Genomic DNA, 17,448 nt, shown 5'->3' on the forward strand with positions numbered 1-17,448 from the left:
GCGCAGCTGGGCGCTGAGTTCCAGGGTGCTTTTGGGGTCCCAGTCCTGCAGCACAGAGTCTGTGTGTGCCTTCCCTGCTGCAGGACAGCCCAGCCATGCTGCCCCACAGACAACTAGACTGCTAAGATTTAGGACAAGAATACCCTGAATTAACATACTGGTCCTTTGGCTAATACACTGATACCTTCCAATAATCCAGCCTATATAATCTCTGTGGTGCCTGCTGGCATCTCATTGGCCTGCAGATGCAGGGATGGAACACAGAGGCTGTGGGAGTCAGCACTGACCCAGGATCATATGGGCTTCAGGAGAAAGAGAGCAGGGTGATGTCTCAGAAGAAGTGGTAGGAAGCCAAACACATGTATAGGAACATGACAACCACAGAGACACACAAATATATGAATAGAAAAGGAAATAAAGAAAAAATATTAAAACTAAAAAACATAATACAACCCTAATATGGGACGGACTGTGAGTCATTTGCAGAGACAGATGAGAAGTTTATCCCTACTGAAATGTGACCAGGGCACCATTTTCCTCACTACATCCCTGAGCTCCTGGTTCCTCAAGCTGTAGATGAGGGGGTTCAGTGCTGGAGGCACCACCGAATACAGAACTGCCATTGTCAGATCCAGGGATGGGGAGGAAAGAGAGGGGGGCCTTAGATTGGCAAAAAAGCCAGTGCTGACAAACAGGGAGACCACGGCCAGGTGAGGGAGGCACGTGGAGAAGGCTTTGTGCCGTCCCTGCTCAGAGGGCATCCTCAGCACGGCCCTGAAGATCTGCACGTAGGAGAAAAGAATGCAGGCAAAACACCCAAATAAAACAAGGACACTAAAGACAATAAGCCCAACTTCCCTGAGGTAGGATTGTGAGCAGGAGAGCTTGAGGATCTGGGGGATTTCACAGAAGAACTGATCAACAGCATTGCCTTGGCAGAGAGGCAGTGAAAATGTATTGGCAGTGTGCAGCAGAGCATTGAGAACCCCCGTGCCCCAGGCAGCTGCTGCCATGGTGGCACAAGCTCTGCTGCCCAGCACGGTCCGGTAGTGCAGGGGCTTGCAGATGGCAACGTAGCGGTCATAGGACATGACTGCGAGAAGAAAATATTCTGCTGACATGAGAAAAACAAACAGAAAAGTCTGTGCAGCACATCCTGCGTAGGAGATGTGCCTGGTGTGCCAGAGGGCATTGGCCATGGCTTTGGGGAGAGTGGTGGAGATGCAGCCCAGGTCGAGGAGGGCGAGGTTGAGGAGGAAGAAGTACATGGGGGTGTGCAGGCGGTGGTCGCAGGCTACGGCTGTGCTGATGAGGCCGTTGCCCAGGAGGGCAGCCAGGTAGATGCCCAGCAAGAGCCAGAAGTGCAGGAGCTGCAGCTGCCGCGTGTCTGCCAACGCCAGGAGGAGGAACTCGCTGATGGAGCTGCTGTTGGGCATCTGTGATTCCTGAGCATGGAGTCCTGTTCAGAGTGCAGAAGATAATGACAAGTCAAGGCAATTCTCAGAATCACTCGTCCCACTGTACTATAAAATGTTTTCATTCTCTTAGGACGATCTTCCTTTACCACCATGACTTGAATTTAATTTCATTAAGTTCTGCATTCCATAAGCAGAAGAAGCTCATGAAGCTTCTACCCTCCTCTCATTTTCTAATCTTATCTCATCTCCCTGGATATTTTCATCTGCTTCCATGTCTCATTTCTTTACCCCAACTGCTCCTAGAATCCAGAAGACCAACCTCTGAGCCCTACAATTTATGTGAGAGAAAACTGCCTATATGCAGGATAAGTACATTATTCATGTCAGCAGAAAACCACGATAATTCCAACTGCTTCCATCCTTTGAGAGAGGAGAGGCTGAAAGCACATTCTGCGGGAATGTTTTTTTTTAAAAAAAAACAAATTGATAAAAGAACAGTTTGGGAGTCTCAGAGATCTGTTCAATGTTGATAGCCCCTTTTAGATTTAAGCCTTCAATCCTATTCCCCCCTCTAAGAATAGGAAAAGGAAAATCTCTGCCTTGTCTCTCCTCGTGCAAAGTTCTCTTGGAAACATTCTGGGGTGCAGTGCAGCTGTGATCCCCCTGCCCCAGGCAGCAGCTGTGGCAGCAGAAGGCCCCTGCCCTGCCAGGGGGCTCCTTCCCCCCACACGTCTCCCCACAGCGCCCTGGGCAGCTCCCCGGGCAGGCTGAGTGCTGAGCCTGGCAGGCGGCAGAGTCCCTGCCCCGGCACACAGCCCCTGGGGCACAGCAGGGACCCTGCTCTGCACCACAGCCCTGGGCACCCGGCTGCACCCCCGGCTGCACAGCCTGCAGCCATCCTGGATCACACAGCCCTTATGCTCAGGGTATATATAGCCCTGATGCTGCATAGCCCTCATGCTGCAGCACCGAAGTCCTCATCTGAGATGAAGTCTTTTTCCAGAGTAAGGAAACATGAAGTGCCTTCAGCCAGATCTGCTATGGGATATCCCTGATTCAGTGATCCCCCCAGGAAAAGCAGCTTCCTTGCAAGAGACTTACCCCATCTACTGCAAGAGACTTACCCCATCAAGCGCTGTGAGCAATGCTCCTCCAGTGAGCTCACATCCTACTCACACTGTACACATCCTGCAATCTCTTTCTCCTTTCTCTTCTCTCTTCATGTCACCTGCAGATCATGCCTATAGCCCTGCTGTGCTGTACAGAAGAGCTGCTCCTGTGCAAAGCTGTCTCTCCACAGCACTGCCTGCTTTTATGAGCTCCCAGTATCCCAGGAGCCCGGCCCAGCTCAGCAGCAGAGGAGGTGATTTCCTTCTCCCCATCTCTCTGGAGATGTCCATGGGTCTCCATGGCTGACTGCCTCTGAAAGGCAGCAGTGTCATTACTGAATCACAGATTCACAAAATCTTGGAAAGGCTTAGGTTGGAGGGGACTTTAAAGATCACCCTTGTCCAACTCCCTTCCCATGGGCCGGGTTTCCAACCACCAGATCAGGTTGCCCAGCATTCCATCCAACCTGGCCTTGGATTCCTCCACAGATGGAGTATCTACAACCTCTCTGAGCAACCTGTTTGAGAGGCTCTCCACCCTCAGAGTAAAAAGTTCTTCCTAACTTCTAACCCAAATCTCCCCCTCTTTTAGTATAATGCCCTTCACCTTTGTCCTGTCAATATCAGACCATGTAAAATGTCAGTCCCCCTCTTTCATATTCCGGAAGGCTGCAACGGGGTCTCCCCAGAGTCTTCTCTTCTCGAAGATACACAAATCCAACTCCCTCAGCCTTTCTCCATAGGAGAGGTGCTCCTGCCCTTTGCTCATCTTTGTAGCCCTCCTTTGGATCTGCTCACACAGCTCCACACCCCTCCTGTACTGGGGTCCCAGGCTCAAAGACAGTACTCCAGGTGGGGCCTCATGAGGGCAGGGCAGGGGGGGGGGAGTCTCCTCCCTATCCCTGCTGCCACCCCTCTGTTGATGCAGCCCAGGATACAGGTGGCTTTCTGGGCTTCAAGCGTACACTGCTTCCTCATGTCCAGCTTTTCATCCATCACTGCAGAACACACTTTGAATTCAGTTCAATTAGTCACCAAATGTCCAATGAATGGAGGCTGATTCCAGAAGCAATGTTGGTCCTATCAGAGCATGTTTGCTTAGTAGAGGTGTAAACGCATCATCTGGAAACCTCTGCCTATGGCCCTTAAAAAAAGGAAACTCTGGGGTTAAAATGGGATTTAGCACCACATGGACCCATGGGAGGTCGGAGTCCTCTTTGTTTGGTTCCAATGTGTGCAATAAATTGTCTACACATGTATCCCTCTTATGAGTCCTTGGCCTTTATTCAGTGGGTGTGGAACAATTGCTCACCCAGAGGCACTCACAGGTGACCAAAATGCCTGGGGAAGGTCCACACAGGACCATGGGAGCTGGGAGTCCTCTTAGTTGAGTTCAGATGCATAGAGTGAGGTTCCTGTGTGTGAGCCCTCATCTGAATCCCCGCTCTTTATTCAGCATTGACTCAGTTGCTCACACACATGCTCAGTGAAGATGAGGGTGCCTGTGGTGATCCTTCCTGTGTGCCTGGGCCTGCTAGACGTGGTGGAAGATCTCTGAGATAGACACCTCCTTCCTGAGCATCAGCTGGATGCCAGAACGGAGTTATTCTTGACCATCCTGAATGTCATCAGATCTCTGAGAAACGGGCACCTGAGAGTGTCCCCATGGAGCATGCAGAGTTATTCAGCTGACCAGATGGATGAGCTCACCATAGGAAGAGGCAGATCTTTCCCTATTCCCCATCTATTGCGTATTCCAGAGCTTAAGGCATTACAAAGCTGTGACACACCTACATTCTCTCACTGATGATACCTTCCTTTGTTCTGGGCTCTCCTTTGTATGGCAGTTCCCTGGGGTCTCCAGCACACCTCAGCCAGATGGCAAATGCAGCTCAGGACCTTCAGGAAAGCCATGCCATGGTAGTGTCAGTGCTTGCTGGACAACTGTGAGCCCCACAATGGGCCTAGTACCTGTGTGCCACCTTCTGAACACCAGTACCGTGGTGTAGATGCACGGCCCAGCCAGGCTAAATCAAATAATGCTTCTGGAATGGGACTCTTTCTGAAGTGTCTTTACACTAAGGAGAAGACCACAAACATTAGCTCAGTGAGCTCAAAATCTCTGTGCATTTGCAGGCCTAGGGTCTTGTTTCGCTTACAGAGACATGGTGGGATGGTTCCCACCTCTGTGTCGTAGCAAAGGGGGGTGCGGACTCTTTCTGATGGATGGTCTAGGAAGTCGAGGATAGGCTTCTGCCCTCTGTGAGAGTGCACTGAGCTCTGCCTGGGGGAGGCAGAGGAGCCAGCTGAGAACTGATGCAAATGGCTTAAAGAGGAGACTGGCAGCATCTGCTCCCTGCTTCCTAAACAGGAAGAACAAGAGGAAGGGGACGGGGGTGTGTCTGAGTTACAGCTGGGATGGAATTGTTTTCTTCACGCTGTCTGGTGTGATGCAGTGTTTTGGTTCTAGGAGAAAAACAACGTAGATACCACTCCGATGTTTCTATGTGCTTCTAAGCAGCGTTGTCCAGAGCTAAGGCCATTGTCAGTGGAGGGCCCAAGGAGCTGGGAGAAGACAGAATGAGGACAGCTGACTGAAAGTGGCCAAAGGAACGTTCCATACCATCTGACAGCAAGTGGAAGGAGTTTGGAAAAGGGGTGGGAGGTCATCTCTCTCTCTCCCGCTGCTCAGGGGCCAGGTTGGCATTAATTAGAGGGTGGTGAGCAAGTGCTTGTGCATCACTTGTTATGTACTGTCACATATATATGCATATATAGTCATAACTATTACTCTTTTCCTTTTATCTCTCTCAGTAAATAGGTTTATTTCAACCCACAGGTTGCACTTTGCTTTTTCTCAAGTCTCTTCCCCATCCCTCTGGGAAGGGGGCAGTGCACAAAGCACTGTCAGGTTATGAGACACCGTCCGGGTTAAACCACCACAGTCATTTTGGATGTGGAGCTCCTAGTGTTCTGATAACAGCAGATCTGTCCAGAGAGAGTTAACACAGGGCTTTGTGGTAGTTGGATAATTGCTGGCCATGGTGCTGATTCTTTCCTGGTTTATGGAGCTCGTTGAGTCCTCTCATGAAACTACACTGCACAGCTCCTTGCTTGCTGCTTGTTTTCCCTGCTGCACTGTCAACTCTGGGGGCTGGATTAGGGATTTTATTTTGCTGTGCTGTTTGGCCATGGCTTATATCACGATAAAACTTTCAGCTGACAAAATGAAGTTCTCTGTGTGTTCAGCTCTGCAGCCATCTTTGAGTTTTGGAAGTAATACTGCCAATATGATTAGTAATTACACCCTTGGCTTTGTCTCCTCAGAGAGCCCGGCTATGGAGGAGATAAGGGAGGACACTTTCCAGCAGTCCCTCATCCCCCCTTTCACTTCTTCTTCTTTCCCTAGAGCTTGAGAGCTAGTTGCAACAGCTCCTGAGAACTCTCACCATCCGTGGGATGTTCAAACCAGCGTGCTCCCATTGCTGCGTGTTGGTAATGTGTTTCAGGTTATGTTTCAGATGAAACAACCATTCAAGAATATGACTGAGAGATCGGCCCCAAGGCGGGATAGCTCTGCATGTCAGGGGGTGTGGGACGGTCTGGGCAGGTGCCTGGAGCAGTGGGCACCACCAGGAATTTGGAGCTTCATCTCTGAGCAACTGCAGAATCCTGAAAAACTGGAAGAATATTTGGAAAGGTGTGCACTGGCCCTGCTAATCCTGAAGAGGCACAAATCACTGCAGCATGCCAGGGCCTGGCCCACACTTGCTGAGCTCTGTTCAGCACTCTTCAGCATCCTCAAGGGGAAGAGAGCCAGATCTGCTGGCAGTGCTGCAGCCTCTCCAACTCCTGGGACAGACCCTGCAGCAGCTCCAATTCCTGCTATAGGTCCTGGAGTTGCAAATATATACATTGTGCTGCTGTCCGTGGCTGTACCTCCCCCAGATATAGACAAGGCAGGAAAAGAGAAGAGCAAATGAAAAGTATTATTTGCAATCTTTCTCAGTAACCTATTCAGGGAATCTGGTTCCATATTTACATGAGCTCTCTGTGTGAGGAAATAGGAAGTAGATGGTAAATAAGAAGAGGAATAAATTGCAATGTTTATTTATAGATTACTGTATCACACTTACACAAACAAAATCAAACACACATAAAATATGAAGAACCATCACTGGCAAACATGTGAGGAAAATGTGCACTTTATTGAATCCAGAATAGTGCATATTGCAACACTTTGCTGAGGGCATGTTTAATCTCCTTATTCCTCATGCTGTAAATGATGGGGTTCAGTGCTGGAGGCACTACTGAATACAGAAGTGCCACTGTCAGATCCAGGGATGGGGAGAAAATGGAGAAGGGCTTCAGGTAGGCAAAAAAGGCAGAGCTGAGAAACAGGGAGAGCACAGCCAGGTGAGGGAGGCACGTGGAGAAGGCTTTGTGCCGTCCCTGCTCAGAGGGCATCCTCAGCACGGCCCTGAAGATCTGCACATAGGACACTACAATGAAGACAAAACTCCCAAAAAACACAAGGACACTAGGCGCAATAAGCCCAATTTCCTTGAGATAGGACTGTGAGCAGGAGAGCTTAAGGATGTGGGGGATTTCACAGAAGAACTGATCCACAGCATTGCCTTGGCACAGAGGCAGTGAAAATGTATTGGCAGTGTGCAGCAGGGAATAGAGAAGCCCAGAGCCGCAGGCAGCTGCTGCCATGGTGGCACATGCTGTGCTGCCCAGCAGGGTCCCGTAGTGCAGGGGCTTGCAGATGGCAATGTAGCGGTCATAGGACATGATGGTGAGAATGCAACATTCTGCAGAGAGGAAGAAAACAAAGAAAAAGACCTGTGCAGCACATCCTGCGTAGGAGATGTGCCTGGTGTCCCAGAGGGCATTGGCCATGGCTTTGGGGAGAGTGGTGGAGATGCAGCCCAGGTCGAGGAGGGCGAGGTTGAGGAGGAAGAAGTACATGGGGGTGTGCAGGCGGTGGTCGCAGGCTACGGCTGTGCTGATGAGGCCGTTGCCCAGGAGGGCAGCCAGGTAGATGCCCAGCAAGAGCCAGAAGTGCAGGAGCTGCAGCTGCCGCGTGTCTGCCAACGCCAGGAGGAGGAACTCGCTGATGGAGCTGCTGTTGGGCATCTGCGGTTCCTGGGCATGGAGTCCTGTTCAGAGTGCAGAAGATAATGACAAGACAAGACCATTCTCAGAGAAACGCCTCCCGTCATGTTGTAAAATTTTTTCCTTCACTTTGGAAAATGTTCATTTAACTCCATAACTTCAGTTTATTTTCATGAGCTTCCCCTTCCCTTAAGAGTTGAAGCTTAAAGAGTGCATAAGATAATGATGAGTCAAGACCCTCCTCAGAAACAGTCCTCCCGACATGCTACAAAATTTTTCTTTATCTTTGGAATATGTTCCTTTATCTCCATAGTTTGTGTTCAATTCCATGAGCTTCAGCATCCCTTTAGAAGGAGATGGTTAAGGAGCTCTTACTTTCCTCTCATTTCATAACCATATCCCAGCTGCCTGAATATTTTTCTCTTCGGAGCAGTTTCTATGTCTCATATCTTTACTTCCAACTGCTTTTAGAGCCCCCAAGCCCAGCCGCTGTGCACTAAAATTAGTCTTAGAGAACTCTGCCAGTTTGCACGATAAGTGCACTATACATGTCTGCAGAAAACAACCTTAACTTCAACGGATTATATCCTGTAAGCAAAGAAGGGATGAAAGCTCATTCTCTGTGACCGTTTACAAAAAAAGTGAATGAGGAAAGAATAATGCGGGAGTGTCAGAGCTGTGTTCAAAGTTGACTGCCCCTTTTAGTTTTCTGCCTCCAATCCTTTTCCCCTCCCTAAGGATATAAAAGAAAAATCCCTGCCTTGTCTCTCCTCTTGCAAAGTGCTGTTGGTAACACTCAGGGTTGCAGTGTAGCTGTGATCCCCCTGCCCCAGGCAGCAGCTGTGGCAGCAGAAGGCCCCTGCCCTGCCCTGCCGGGGGGCTCCTTCCCCCCACACATCTCCCCGCAGTGCCCTGGGCAGCTCCCCGGGCAGGCTGAGTGCTGAGCCTGGCAGGCGGCAGAGTCCCTGCCCCGGCACACAGACCCTGGGGCACAGCAGGGACCCTGCTCTGCACCACAGCCCTGGGGACCCGGCTGCACCCCCGGCTGCACAGCCTGCAGCCATCCTGGGACACACAGCCCTCAGGGCTGTGCTCATGGAAGCCCTGGTTGGGAGCAGACCTATTTCCATGATAAAGACACAGAGTGTCTGCAGTCTGATCTGCTTTGGAGTGTCCCAAATTTAGCCATCCCTCCTGTAAATGCACCTGCATTGCATTCAGCCAGACCCTTACCGTATCAAGGGCTGTGAAATATGCTCCTCCAGTGAGCTCACAGCCTGCTGTTACCATGAACTGTTTGTATATTCCCTCTAATTTCTCTTTCCTTCCCATGCCACCTGAGGTGTACAGGAGCTGCTCCTGGGCACAGCTGTCTCCCTTCAGCTCTGCCAACTTGTATGAGCGTTCTGTGTCCCAGGGGACCAGCTCAGCTCAGCATCAGAGGAGGTGATTTCCTTCTCCCCACAGCTCTCCCTGGATGTATCCATGGCCCTCATGAGCTGACAGCTCCTGCAAGGCAGCACGGTCATCACTGCGGAACGTACTTCAAAGTCAGCTCAATTAATCAACATGTCCAGAGGATTTCAAAAGCATGGATGTTCCAACTAAAAGAAATCGGACCACGACGGAAGCAAATGTCAAATCAGGAAACCTCTGCTCATGACCAGTATGATAAAAGTCACACAGATAAGGACAGGGAGGGGTTGACTTCTCCTGTTCTGGGCAGTGATAGCGCTGAGGTAGTGCAGGCATAACATTACAGAATCATTCAATGGCTTAGGTTAGAGGGACCTTCAAAGTGAACCTAGTTTCAAGCCCCTAGCCGTGGGCAGGGATGCCAACCACCAGATCAGGCTGCCCAGGATCCCATCCATCCTGACCTTGAATGCCTCCAGGGATGGTGCACAAAAAACTTCTTTGGGCAACTTGTTCCACTTCCTTTGAGTAGACAATTTGTTCCTAACATGAAACCAAAATCTCCTCCCTCCAATTTAAAGCCATTACCCTTTCTCCTATTACTATCAGACCATCTCATCCCAACCGTAGGGTTCGGCATCTCATCCGCTGATGGAAAACCTGGGGCTGAAATGGGATCAGTACCCCAGAGCTCCATGGGAGCCGGGAGTCCTCTTAGTTGAGTTCAGATGTGCACAGTGAGGTGTCTGTGTGTGAGCCCCTCATCTGAATGCTTGGTGTTTATTCAACAGGGACTCCATTGCTCACTCAGACACACTCAGAGATGCCCAAGGTGCCTGGGGTGATCCTAGTTGTGTGCTGGTGCTTGTAAAGCGTGGTGGAAAATCTCTGAGATAGACACCTCCTCCCTGAGCATCAGCTGAGGGCCAGAAGGGAGGTATTCTTGGCCATCCTAAATGCCACCACAGCCCTGTGCTCAGGGCACCGAGTGTGCCTTTTGCATCTGTCCCCATGGAGCATGTCGTGTTATTTCGCTGACCAAATGGATGAGCTCACAACAAAAGAGCCAGATCTTCCTCTCTGCTCCATCTGTGGCATACTCTGGAGTTCAAGGCATTACCAAATGCTCTACCAAAACTTTGGTACGTCTACATTCTTTCACTGATGACACCTTATTTTGCTCTGGGCTCTCATTTGAATGGCATCAGAAGAAGCCTAGGGTCATGCCAGTTCCCATTTCAGAGGAATCTCACAGACATTGTTCCAGTTTGAAAGAAGAGGAAGAAAGATGAAATCAGCAGTTACGGATGTGTCATTCCCACTCCAGTTCCTGGTAAAATTATGGAGAAAATGATGCTGGGAATCACTGAAAAACACCTGAAGGACAATTATGCCATTGGTCACAGCCAACACGAGTTCATGAAGGGAAGGTCCTATTTAACTTGATGTCCTTTCAGTAAGAAGTCACCCATGTAATTGACCAAAGGAAGCCAACTGATGTTAACTATTAGGATTTGGGTAGAACTTTGAATACTGTTCCTCACAGTATCCTTCAGGATAAGATTTCCTGCAAAACCACTAGGCATAAACATAATGCGATGGGTGAGCATTTGGCCAATGAGACGGGCCCAAAGGATTACAGTAAATGTGTTTCATCAGGCAGGTGGACGGTCACTAGCAGGGTTCCCCAGGGCTCCATTTAGGGCCACTTCTCCTTAAAGTTTTCATCAGTGACTTGCAAGTAGGACCAGAGGATGTTCTGAGCAAGTTTGCTGGCGATACCAAACTGGGAGGTGCTGTTGCCTCCACTGAGGGTGGAGAGGACTTGCACAGAGATGTGGACAAGTTAGAGAACTGGGCATGCAGCAACCACATGAAGTACAACAAGAACAAGGGACTTATTTCGCACCTAGGTAGGGTCAACCCTGGTCATACACACTGACTGGGGATGGGACACTGTCTTGCTATCAGGGATTTGGGGGTCCTGGTTGAGCGAAGGTCATTGTCCTGCTCTGCTCTGCACTGCTTCGGCCTCACCTGGAGCACTGGGTGAACTTCTGGGCATCACAGAACATAAAGGACATAAAACTATGGGAGTGTGTCCAAAGGAGAGCACTGGACGAGGACCCCAAGGAAAGGAGTTACAGCACCAAGATTGCTGGAGTTCAAAAAGCATTCAGACAACACTCTCACTGATATGGTCTGCTATTTGGGTAGTGGTGTGGAGGCAGAAGTTGGACTTGATAATCCTTGTGTGTCCTTTCCAGCATAGGATATTCTAGGATTCTATGATCGTGGGTACAAGCATGATGATGTTGGAGTCACTATGCTGTCACAGTGGATGCAAGCTTACTGACACCTGAGTCATTGTGTTGTCTCGGTGGTGTAGAGAGCAGTGATGTCAGAATTACTGAGTTGTGGCAGTGGTCAGGATTACAGTGATGTCAGAGTCACTGCGCTGTTAAGGGGAGACAAGCTCAGTGAGTTCAGCACCACTGTGTTATATCACAGCTGATATGAGCACAGTGGTGTTGCAGTCAGTCAGGAGCTCTGCATGTGGGTGAGCATCAAACATGGCATCCCCAGAACCAAATGCTCCCAGTGAGGAAATGGTGCCTCCACCTTGGGCCTGGGAGATCTGAAGTTCCAAGTTTTGTTGTCACTGACTGCTTGTTCAGACTGGGCCCTTCTCACATCCCACAGCCTGGGATGAGACACACTGCCCACATGGGACTTGGGCCTCACAGCATCCTTCCACCCCATGCAGAGCCTGGGAGCTGCTGTCCCCTTGTCTTTCATTTGACCTCATACAAACCTGCATCCCACTGCCCCAGGAAGGGCCCTGAGCCAGCAGGAGGGACAGGATCTCCCTGCCAAGGGTCAGCCCTGATCAGGGCTTGGCCTTTCTGCTTCGTAAGACAAAGGAGGATTTTCTCAGCAGCGCAGCCACCATCCCAGTGCCTTTGCCTGCCTGTAACCATGGCTTCCAATTATCAGCTCTAACAAGTCCCTGGGGAAGATTTCTTGTTAGTGGCCCTCAGTGGGGCCCATTAATACTCCAAGAAACTTCTCTGTTCCTCCTGATTTCGTAGTCTTCTTGAGCACTTTATGCCAACTTCTCTCTTCAGTGGTGGTTGATGGACTCAGCAGCAAAAGCCCCCTGTGTCCCATTACTGCCTAAAGAGCCCTCCTGTGCCTTGTGCCTTCCTGTCATCTTCTTCAGGTGTTCAGAACTTGTACAGCTAACTGGAGAGGTATCTGGAGAGAGCTTAAAGAGGAAGATTCCATAGTGTATTTAAGAAGTCCAGTCATTTATTTATTTACAGTTGTATTTAAACAAGAATTTAAAGCAGCACCTGGCAGTTGATACTGATCCAGGATGTCCCCTAACGAACTTCACTCTGGCGCAGTGTAGACCAACGTCCTCCTCAACTTCCCCACCCCATTTTTATTCCTGTTGTCCCCATGGGACTGGCATCACTTCTCCTAACATCACCCTTCTCCTCTGGAGTCACCCTCTCACTGTTAAACCTCCTTTGCACCAACTCTCACTGGCTTTCCTCAGAGAACCAGCTGCACGTGGGCAATGAGAGTTCTCTTTTTTGCCAGCAAACAGAAGGAAATGTGATGCAATTGAATGAACAGAAAAACACATTGATCTACCACATGCCCTGTCCAAGCCGCATCTACTGAGCTTTGTCTTTCACAGGGAATATCTGTGCAAGATATGAGTTAGACAGATAGAGGAAGGGCTAGATATAATCACAGTGAAGGAGTTGACAAGTGAGTCCATCAGACTTTGGAGAGATGGAGCAAGTTCCAGTAATCTCCCTGAAGGTCACAGATCAGCCAGAGAGTTGGGAGGTTTCTGAGTGAGCAATGTGCAAGGGATGGGGATACGTGGAGAGCAGTGGGAAGAGCATGTGTCCAGATGGCCTGCTGAAATCATGTCCTTCAGCATGGTCATGTATTAAGGAGAGCTGGAGACCCCTGGAGGATGAGGGACATGAAATACGCAGCAGGGTAGAGCAGCGGTGGACGCTGGGCATTAGTCACAGGGCATTGGCACTGGCACTGCTGTCTGTGTCCCTGTACCTGAAGACATCTTTCCTGCAAACACAGCTCTGGAAAGCACTGTCCATTCTGTAAAATAAATTATAATTATAAAAATTACATAAAATTGCCTCAAAGTCTGGTGTTACAACTTAAAAAGAAAAAGAACTTAGGAGTATTTCTGAACTTGAGAAGTGCTTTAACACATTTTTGCTCATTTCTATCTTAGTCTTCGAACTTTGCTTCAGTTTTATTGACAAGAACATCTTTCAGCCTTACAGATTCAAAAAGAAAAGAAGATCCATTTTTGTCTTGCACAGAGCCTGGAGTCCCCCCAGAATTTCCCTGCCCAGAACCTTCTGTGACAGCTCTCAGTCTTTGCACTGACACAGTCACACTGTGGTTCTGATCTGTCTTCGTGCTCTCAGACCTTGTTTTCGATGGTCACATGCAGCACAGGACGCTTCATGCTCTGGAAACATCTGCTCTCTTCCCATCAGCAATAGGCCATGAGGACATAGGATCACAAGGTAACCCAGGCTGAAAGGGAACCTGGGGGATGTCTGCAGTCCAACCCAGGACAAAGAGGGACAGACCAAGTTGTTCAGCATTTGCTCCTGATGCATTTTGAAAACCTCCATGGGCAGAGACTGCAGAGCCTCACTGGGTGACCAGACATTAGACATGTGGAACGCACTCCACCCATTCCTAAGATCATGATGTGGGGCACGGAACAGGTGTGGAACAGGAATCACAAAGAAATAGTGGGTGACACATCCCTAGAGATATTGAAGATGCCGAGGGCCCCAGGCATCCAGATCTACCACGTGACAGCTCTGCCCACAGCAAGGGAGTTGGACCTGGATGGTCTTTAAAGACACTTCCAACCCAGGCCCTTCAAGGATTCTGTGATTCCTGTCACTCAGGATCCTGTTTGCTTAGGTATTCCCTGACCACCTCCTCTTTCACCAAGGGCACATCTGCCTTGCACCAACATTTCCCACCTGTCTCTGGCACCTAGGATTCCGAGAAGCCCAGTCCAACTAATAAACAGTGAGGTGAGGAAGGAAAGGACCAAGGACTCAGAGCAGGAGCTCACATGCTGGCAACTCACTGTGCACACCTGATCTGATCCAGAGAAATCCCAGCTCCTGTGGGTCCAACAGGGAGCTGAATCCCATTTCAGCCCCAGGGTATCCATCTAGGGATGAGATGCCGGCACTGCTTCAGCTGAATCTGTGCCCTGCCCAGGGGAAGTCCACCCCTCCCTGTCCTTCTCTGTGTGCCCTTTTGGTTACAGCAAACACGCTCTGGTAGGACTAACCATATGTCTGTAATTGGTCAGTGTCTTCTGGACATCTGGTGGTTAATGCAGCAGATTTCAAAGTACAGTCACGATGCTGTTGTCTTTCAGGAGCTGTTGGCCATGGAGACCCAGGGACATCACAGGGGAGATGAGTGGGGAGGAAAAAATGACATCCTCTGCTGCTGAGCTGGGCTGGGCTCCTGGGACACAGGGAGCTCCTACAAGGGGGCATATCTGCACAGAGACAGCTGTGCCCAGGAGCAGCTCCTCTGTACAGCACAAAAGTACAGGGGACATGATCTGCAGGTGGAATGAAGTTATAAGGAAAATGAGCGTGAGCAGGCTGTGAGCTCACTGGAGAAAGATTGCTCACAGCTCTTGACAAGGTAAGTCTCTGGCTACAGGCAATGCAGACACTTTTAATAGAGGGATCACTAAATTAGAGACAATCCATAGCAGGCTGAAGACAAACCATGTTTCCTAGTCATGGAGATAGATGTGCTTCATCTGATGGTTTCCATGCTGCAGCATCAGAGCACAGCCCTGAGGGCTGCGTGCCCCAGGACAGCTGCAGGCTGTGCAGCCGGGGGTGCAGCCGGGTGCCCAGGGCTGTGGTGCAGAGCAGGGTCCCTGCTGTGCCCCAGGGGCTGTGTGCCGGGGCAGGGACTGCCGCCTGCCAGGCTCAGCACTCAGCCTGCCCGGGGAGCTGCACTACTGGGGACTTTCCACTTTGAGGGCTTAAGGAGGGATTTTCCGCCATGTTTTCTGCTTCCTACTTCTAGTGGAGGGTAATGATGTAGAGTGTTTGAGTCCATCTATTGAGAATCTTCAAGTACATTCAGTCTCTTTACTTTCTGAAAGCAGATATTTACTTTGCTGAAGTCATTGTGGTACTCTTTTGTTCCCTTTTCACCTGCAAACATGAACATGAACTTAGGTAATGCTCTGTAGACAGGATGGGTTCTGAACAGCAAATAGGAATGCAGCCAGAGCTGCAGCAGAGCAGAGCAGCATCTCCCCAGGCACGTGTCCATCGCCCTCTGCAGTGCACAGGGGCTGAGTGTGACTGCCTGGGGCTGTGGGCAGTGCAGTCTGTGAGGCTGGGAAGGAGTTTGCTTTCCCTTAATAAGATGCCACCACTGGCACACATCTCCTTGAAGTGTCCCTGAGAGCTGTGAGCTGACCTCTAGAATGCCAATTTTTCCCACAGGATCGAGATCAATGTGCAGGGATGAAGGGGAGAGATGCTATATGCAAGGAAATGCTCTGGGGTTGGTGAAATGAATGTTAGGTGTCGTTTGCCAGATGTGTGGTGATGAGACATGGCTCAGGACCCTGAGAAAGGGTGGGCATTCCGTGATGGGCAGTGGTTTCCTCTGCTCTCAGCAGGGTCTGCCTTCTTTTCAAGGTAACATGGGAGGGCATTCTCCCTTTGAACAGTTGCATGTTCAGAGTGTTTGGAAATATGCCCAACCAGCTCCCCTTACCTTGCACTCAGCAGCAGTGAATCCCTTTGCCTCTCATCTCTCACTGCCATTCACGAAGTGCGCTGCAGAACTTCTCTGGATTTCTGACTTAAACAATTCCTGGCTGTGGTGAGTGGGAACAGACTGTGCAGGAAAAAAAAAAACATCATTAAAACTTTTCTTTTCAACCCCCCTATTTCTGGTATTGGTAATGCAGATGCTGACAAGCACCTCTGCATTAGAAATGATTTCATCTGACAAGTTCTGGACAGAACATCACCACAGCACCACCACGTTGCCATGTACATAAAAGGGACAAGGCAGATTCCTTGAGAGAAAAAGCGCAGAGGTGCTCATGGCAAAATCAACTGCATGAAATGCAGCTCAAAACACTGATCACAGTGAACATTTCAAACGTGGAATGCCTTGTCACTAAGTTTCCTACTCCTTGGACAGGTTCTTGTGCCCACAGGTCCTGGAGCCCGGAAGTACCAGATGCCCAACAGCAGCTCCATCAGCGAGTTCCTCCTCCTGGCGTTGGCAGACACGCGGCAGCTGCATCTCCTGCACTTCTGGCTCTTGCTGGGCATCTACCTGGCTGCCCTCCTGGGCAACGGCCTCATCAGCACAGCCGTAGCCTGCGACCACCGCCTGCACACCCCCATGTACTTCTTCCTCCTCAACCTCGCCCTCCTCGACCTGGGCTGCATCTCCACCACTCTCCCCAAAGCCATGGCCAGTGCCCTCTGGCACACCAGGCACATCTCCTATGCAGGATGTGCTGCACAGGTCTTTCTCTTTGTTTTCTTCTTCTCAGCAGAATATTGCATTCTCACCATCATGTCCTATGACCGCTACGTTGCCATCTGCAAGCCCCTGCATTACGGGACCCTGCTGGGCAGCAGAGCTTGTGCCACCATGGCAGCAGCTGCCTGGGGCACTGGGCTTCTCTATGCTCTGCTGCACACTGCCAATACATTTTCCCTGCCTCTGTGCCAAGGCAATGCTGTGGATCAGTTCTTCTGTGAAATCCCCCACATCCTCAAGCTCTCCTGCTCAGAATCAGAATTTCTAAGGGAACTTGGACTCCTCAGTACTAGTGCCTTTATTGGTGTTGGGTGTTTTGTCTTCATTGTTGTGTCCTATGTGCAGATGTTCAGGGCCGTTCTGAGGATGCCCTCTGAGCAGGGATGGCACAAAGCCTTCTCCACGTGCCTCCCTCACCTGGCCGTGATCTCCCTCTTAGTCAGCACCGTAGTGTTTGCCTACCTGAAGCCATCCGCTATTTCCTCCCAATCCCTGGACCTCATGGTGTCATTTCTGTACACAGTGGTTCCTCCAACAGTGAACCCCCTCACCTACAGCATGAGGAACCAGAAGCTCAAGGATGCTCTGTGGAAACTGATGAGCAGTTGTATTTTGAAAAAAAAGAACTGCCCATCTTTACCTGTACTTGTCTTGTAATGCAGATTTTTACAGGAACAATCTGTCTTACTTTGCGTTTGTTTGTTTGTTTGTTTGTTTGTTTGTTTATTTTGCAAGTGCAATGTATTAAAAGT

General features: G+C 50.0%; 2 protein-coding genes across 2 annotated transcripts; one reads left to right on the forward strand and one right to left on the reverse strand.

Annotated features, from left to right (window-relative positions):
* Window positions 1-200: 200 nt before the first annotated feature.
* LOC121107991 (olfactory receptor 14J1-like) lies at window positions 201-16,404 on the reverse strand. Its single transcript, XM_040654642.1, has 3 exons — window positions 16,360-16,404; window positions 594-1,058; window positions 201-239 (listed from the first exon to the last, which is right to left on the reverse strand). Exons 1-3 carry the CDS (start codon window positions 16,402-16,404, stop codon window positions 201-203), a joined length of 549 nt encoding a protein of 182 aa, XP_040510576.1.
* A 361-nt stretch (window positions 16,405-16,765) lies between these two features.
* On the forward strand, window positions 16,766-17,353 carry LOC121107992 (olfactory receptor 14C36-like; the record flags this gene model as incomplete). The annotated part of the gene is made up of 1 exon (XM_040654643.1): window positions 16,766-17,353. A coding segment is annotated over one exon (588 nt), but the record flags the coding sequence as incomplete, so codon positions are not given.
* Window positions 17,354-17,448: the final 95 nt, after the last annotated feature.

This window comes from Gallus gallus, chromosome 33, assembly GCF_016699485.2.
Source record: "Gallus gallus isolate bGalGal1 chromosome 33, bGalGal1.mat.broiler.GRCg7b, whole genome shotgun sequence".
Lineage (NCBI taxonomy): Eukaryota > Metazoa > Chordata > Aves > Galliformes > Phasianidae > Gallus > Gallus gallus.

What these genes read in the sequence shown, in the direction of transcription:
- LOC121107991 (XM_040654642.1), bottom strand. Translation starts at nt 16,404, where the DNA reads ATGGAGCTGCTGTTGGGCATCTGGTACTTCCGGGCTCCAGGACCT. An exon ending in ACTTCCGGGCTCCAGGACCT is followed by an intron (nt 1,059 to 16,359) that starts GTGGGCACAAGA and finishes GCCATCTGCAAG; the next exon opens with CCCCTGCACTACCGGACCGT. An exon ending in TGTATTCGGTGGTGCCTCCA is followed by an intron (nt 240 to 593) that starts GCACTGAACCCC and finishes CTGCATCTGCAG; the next exon opens with GCCAATGAGATGCCAGCAGG.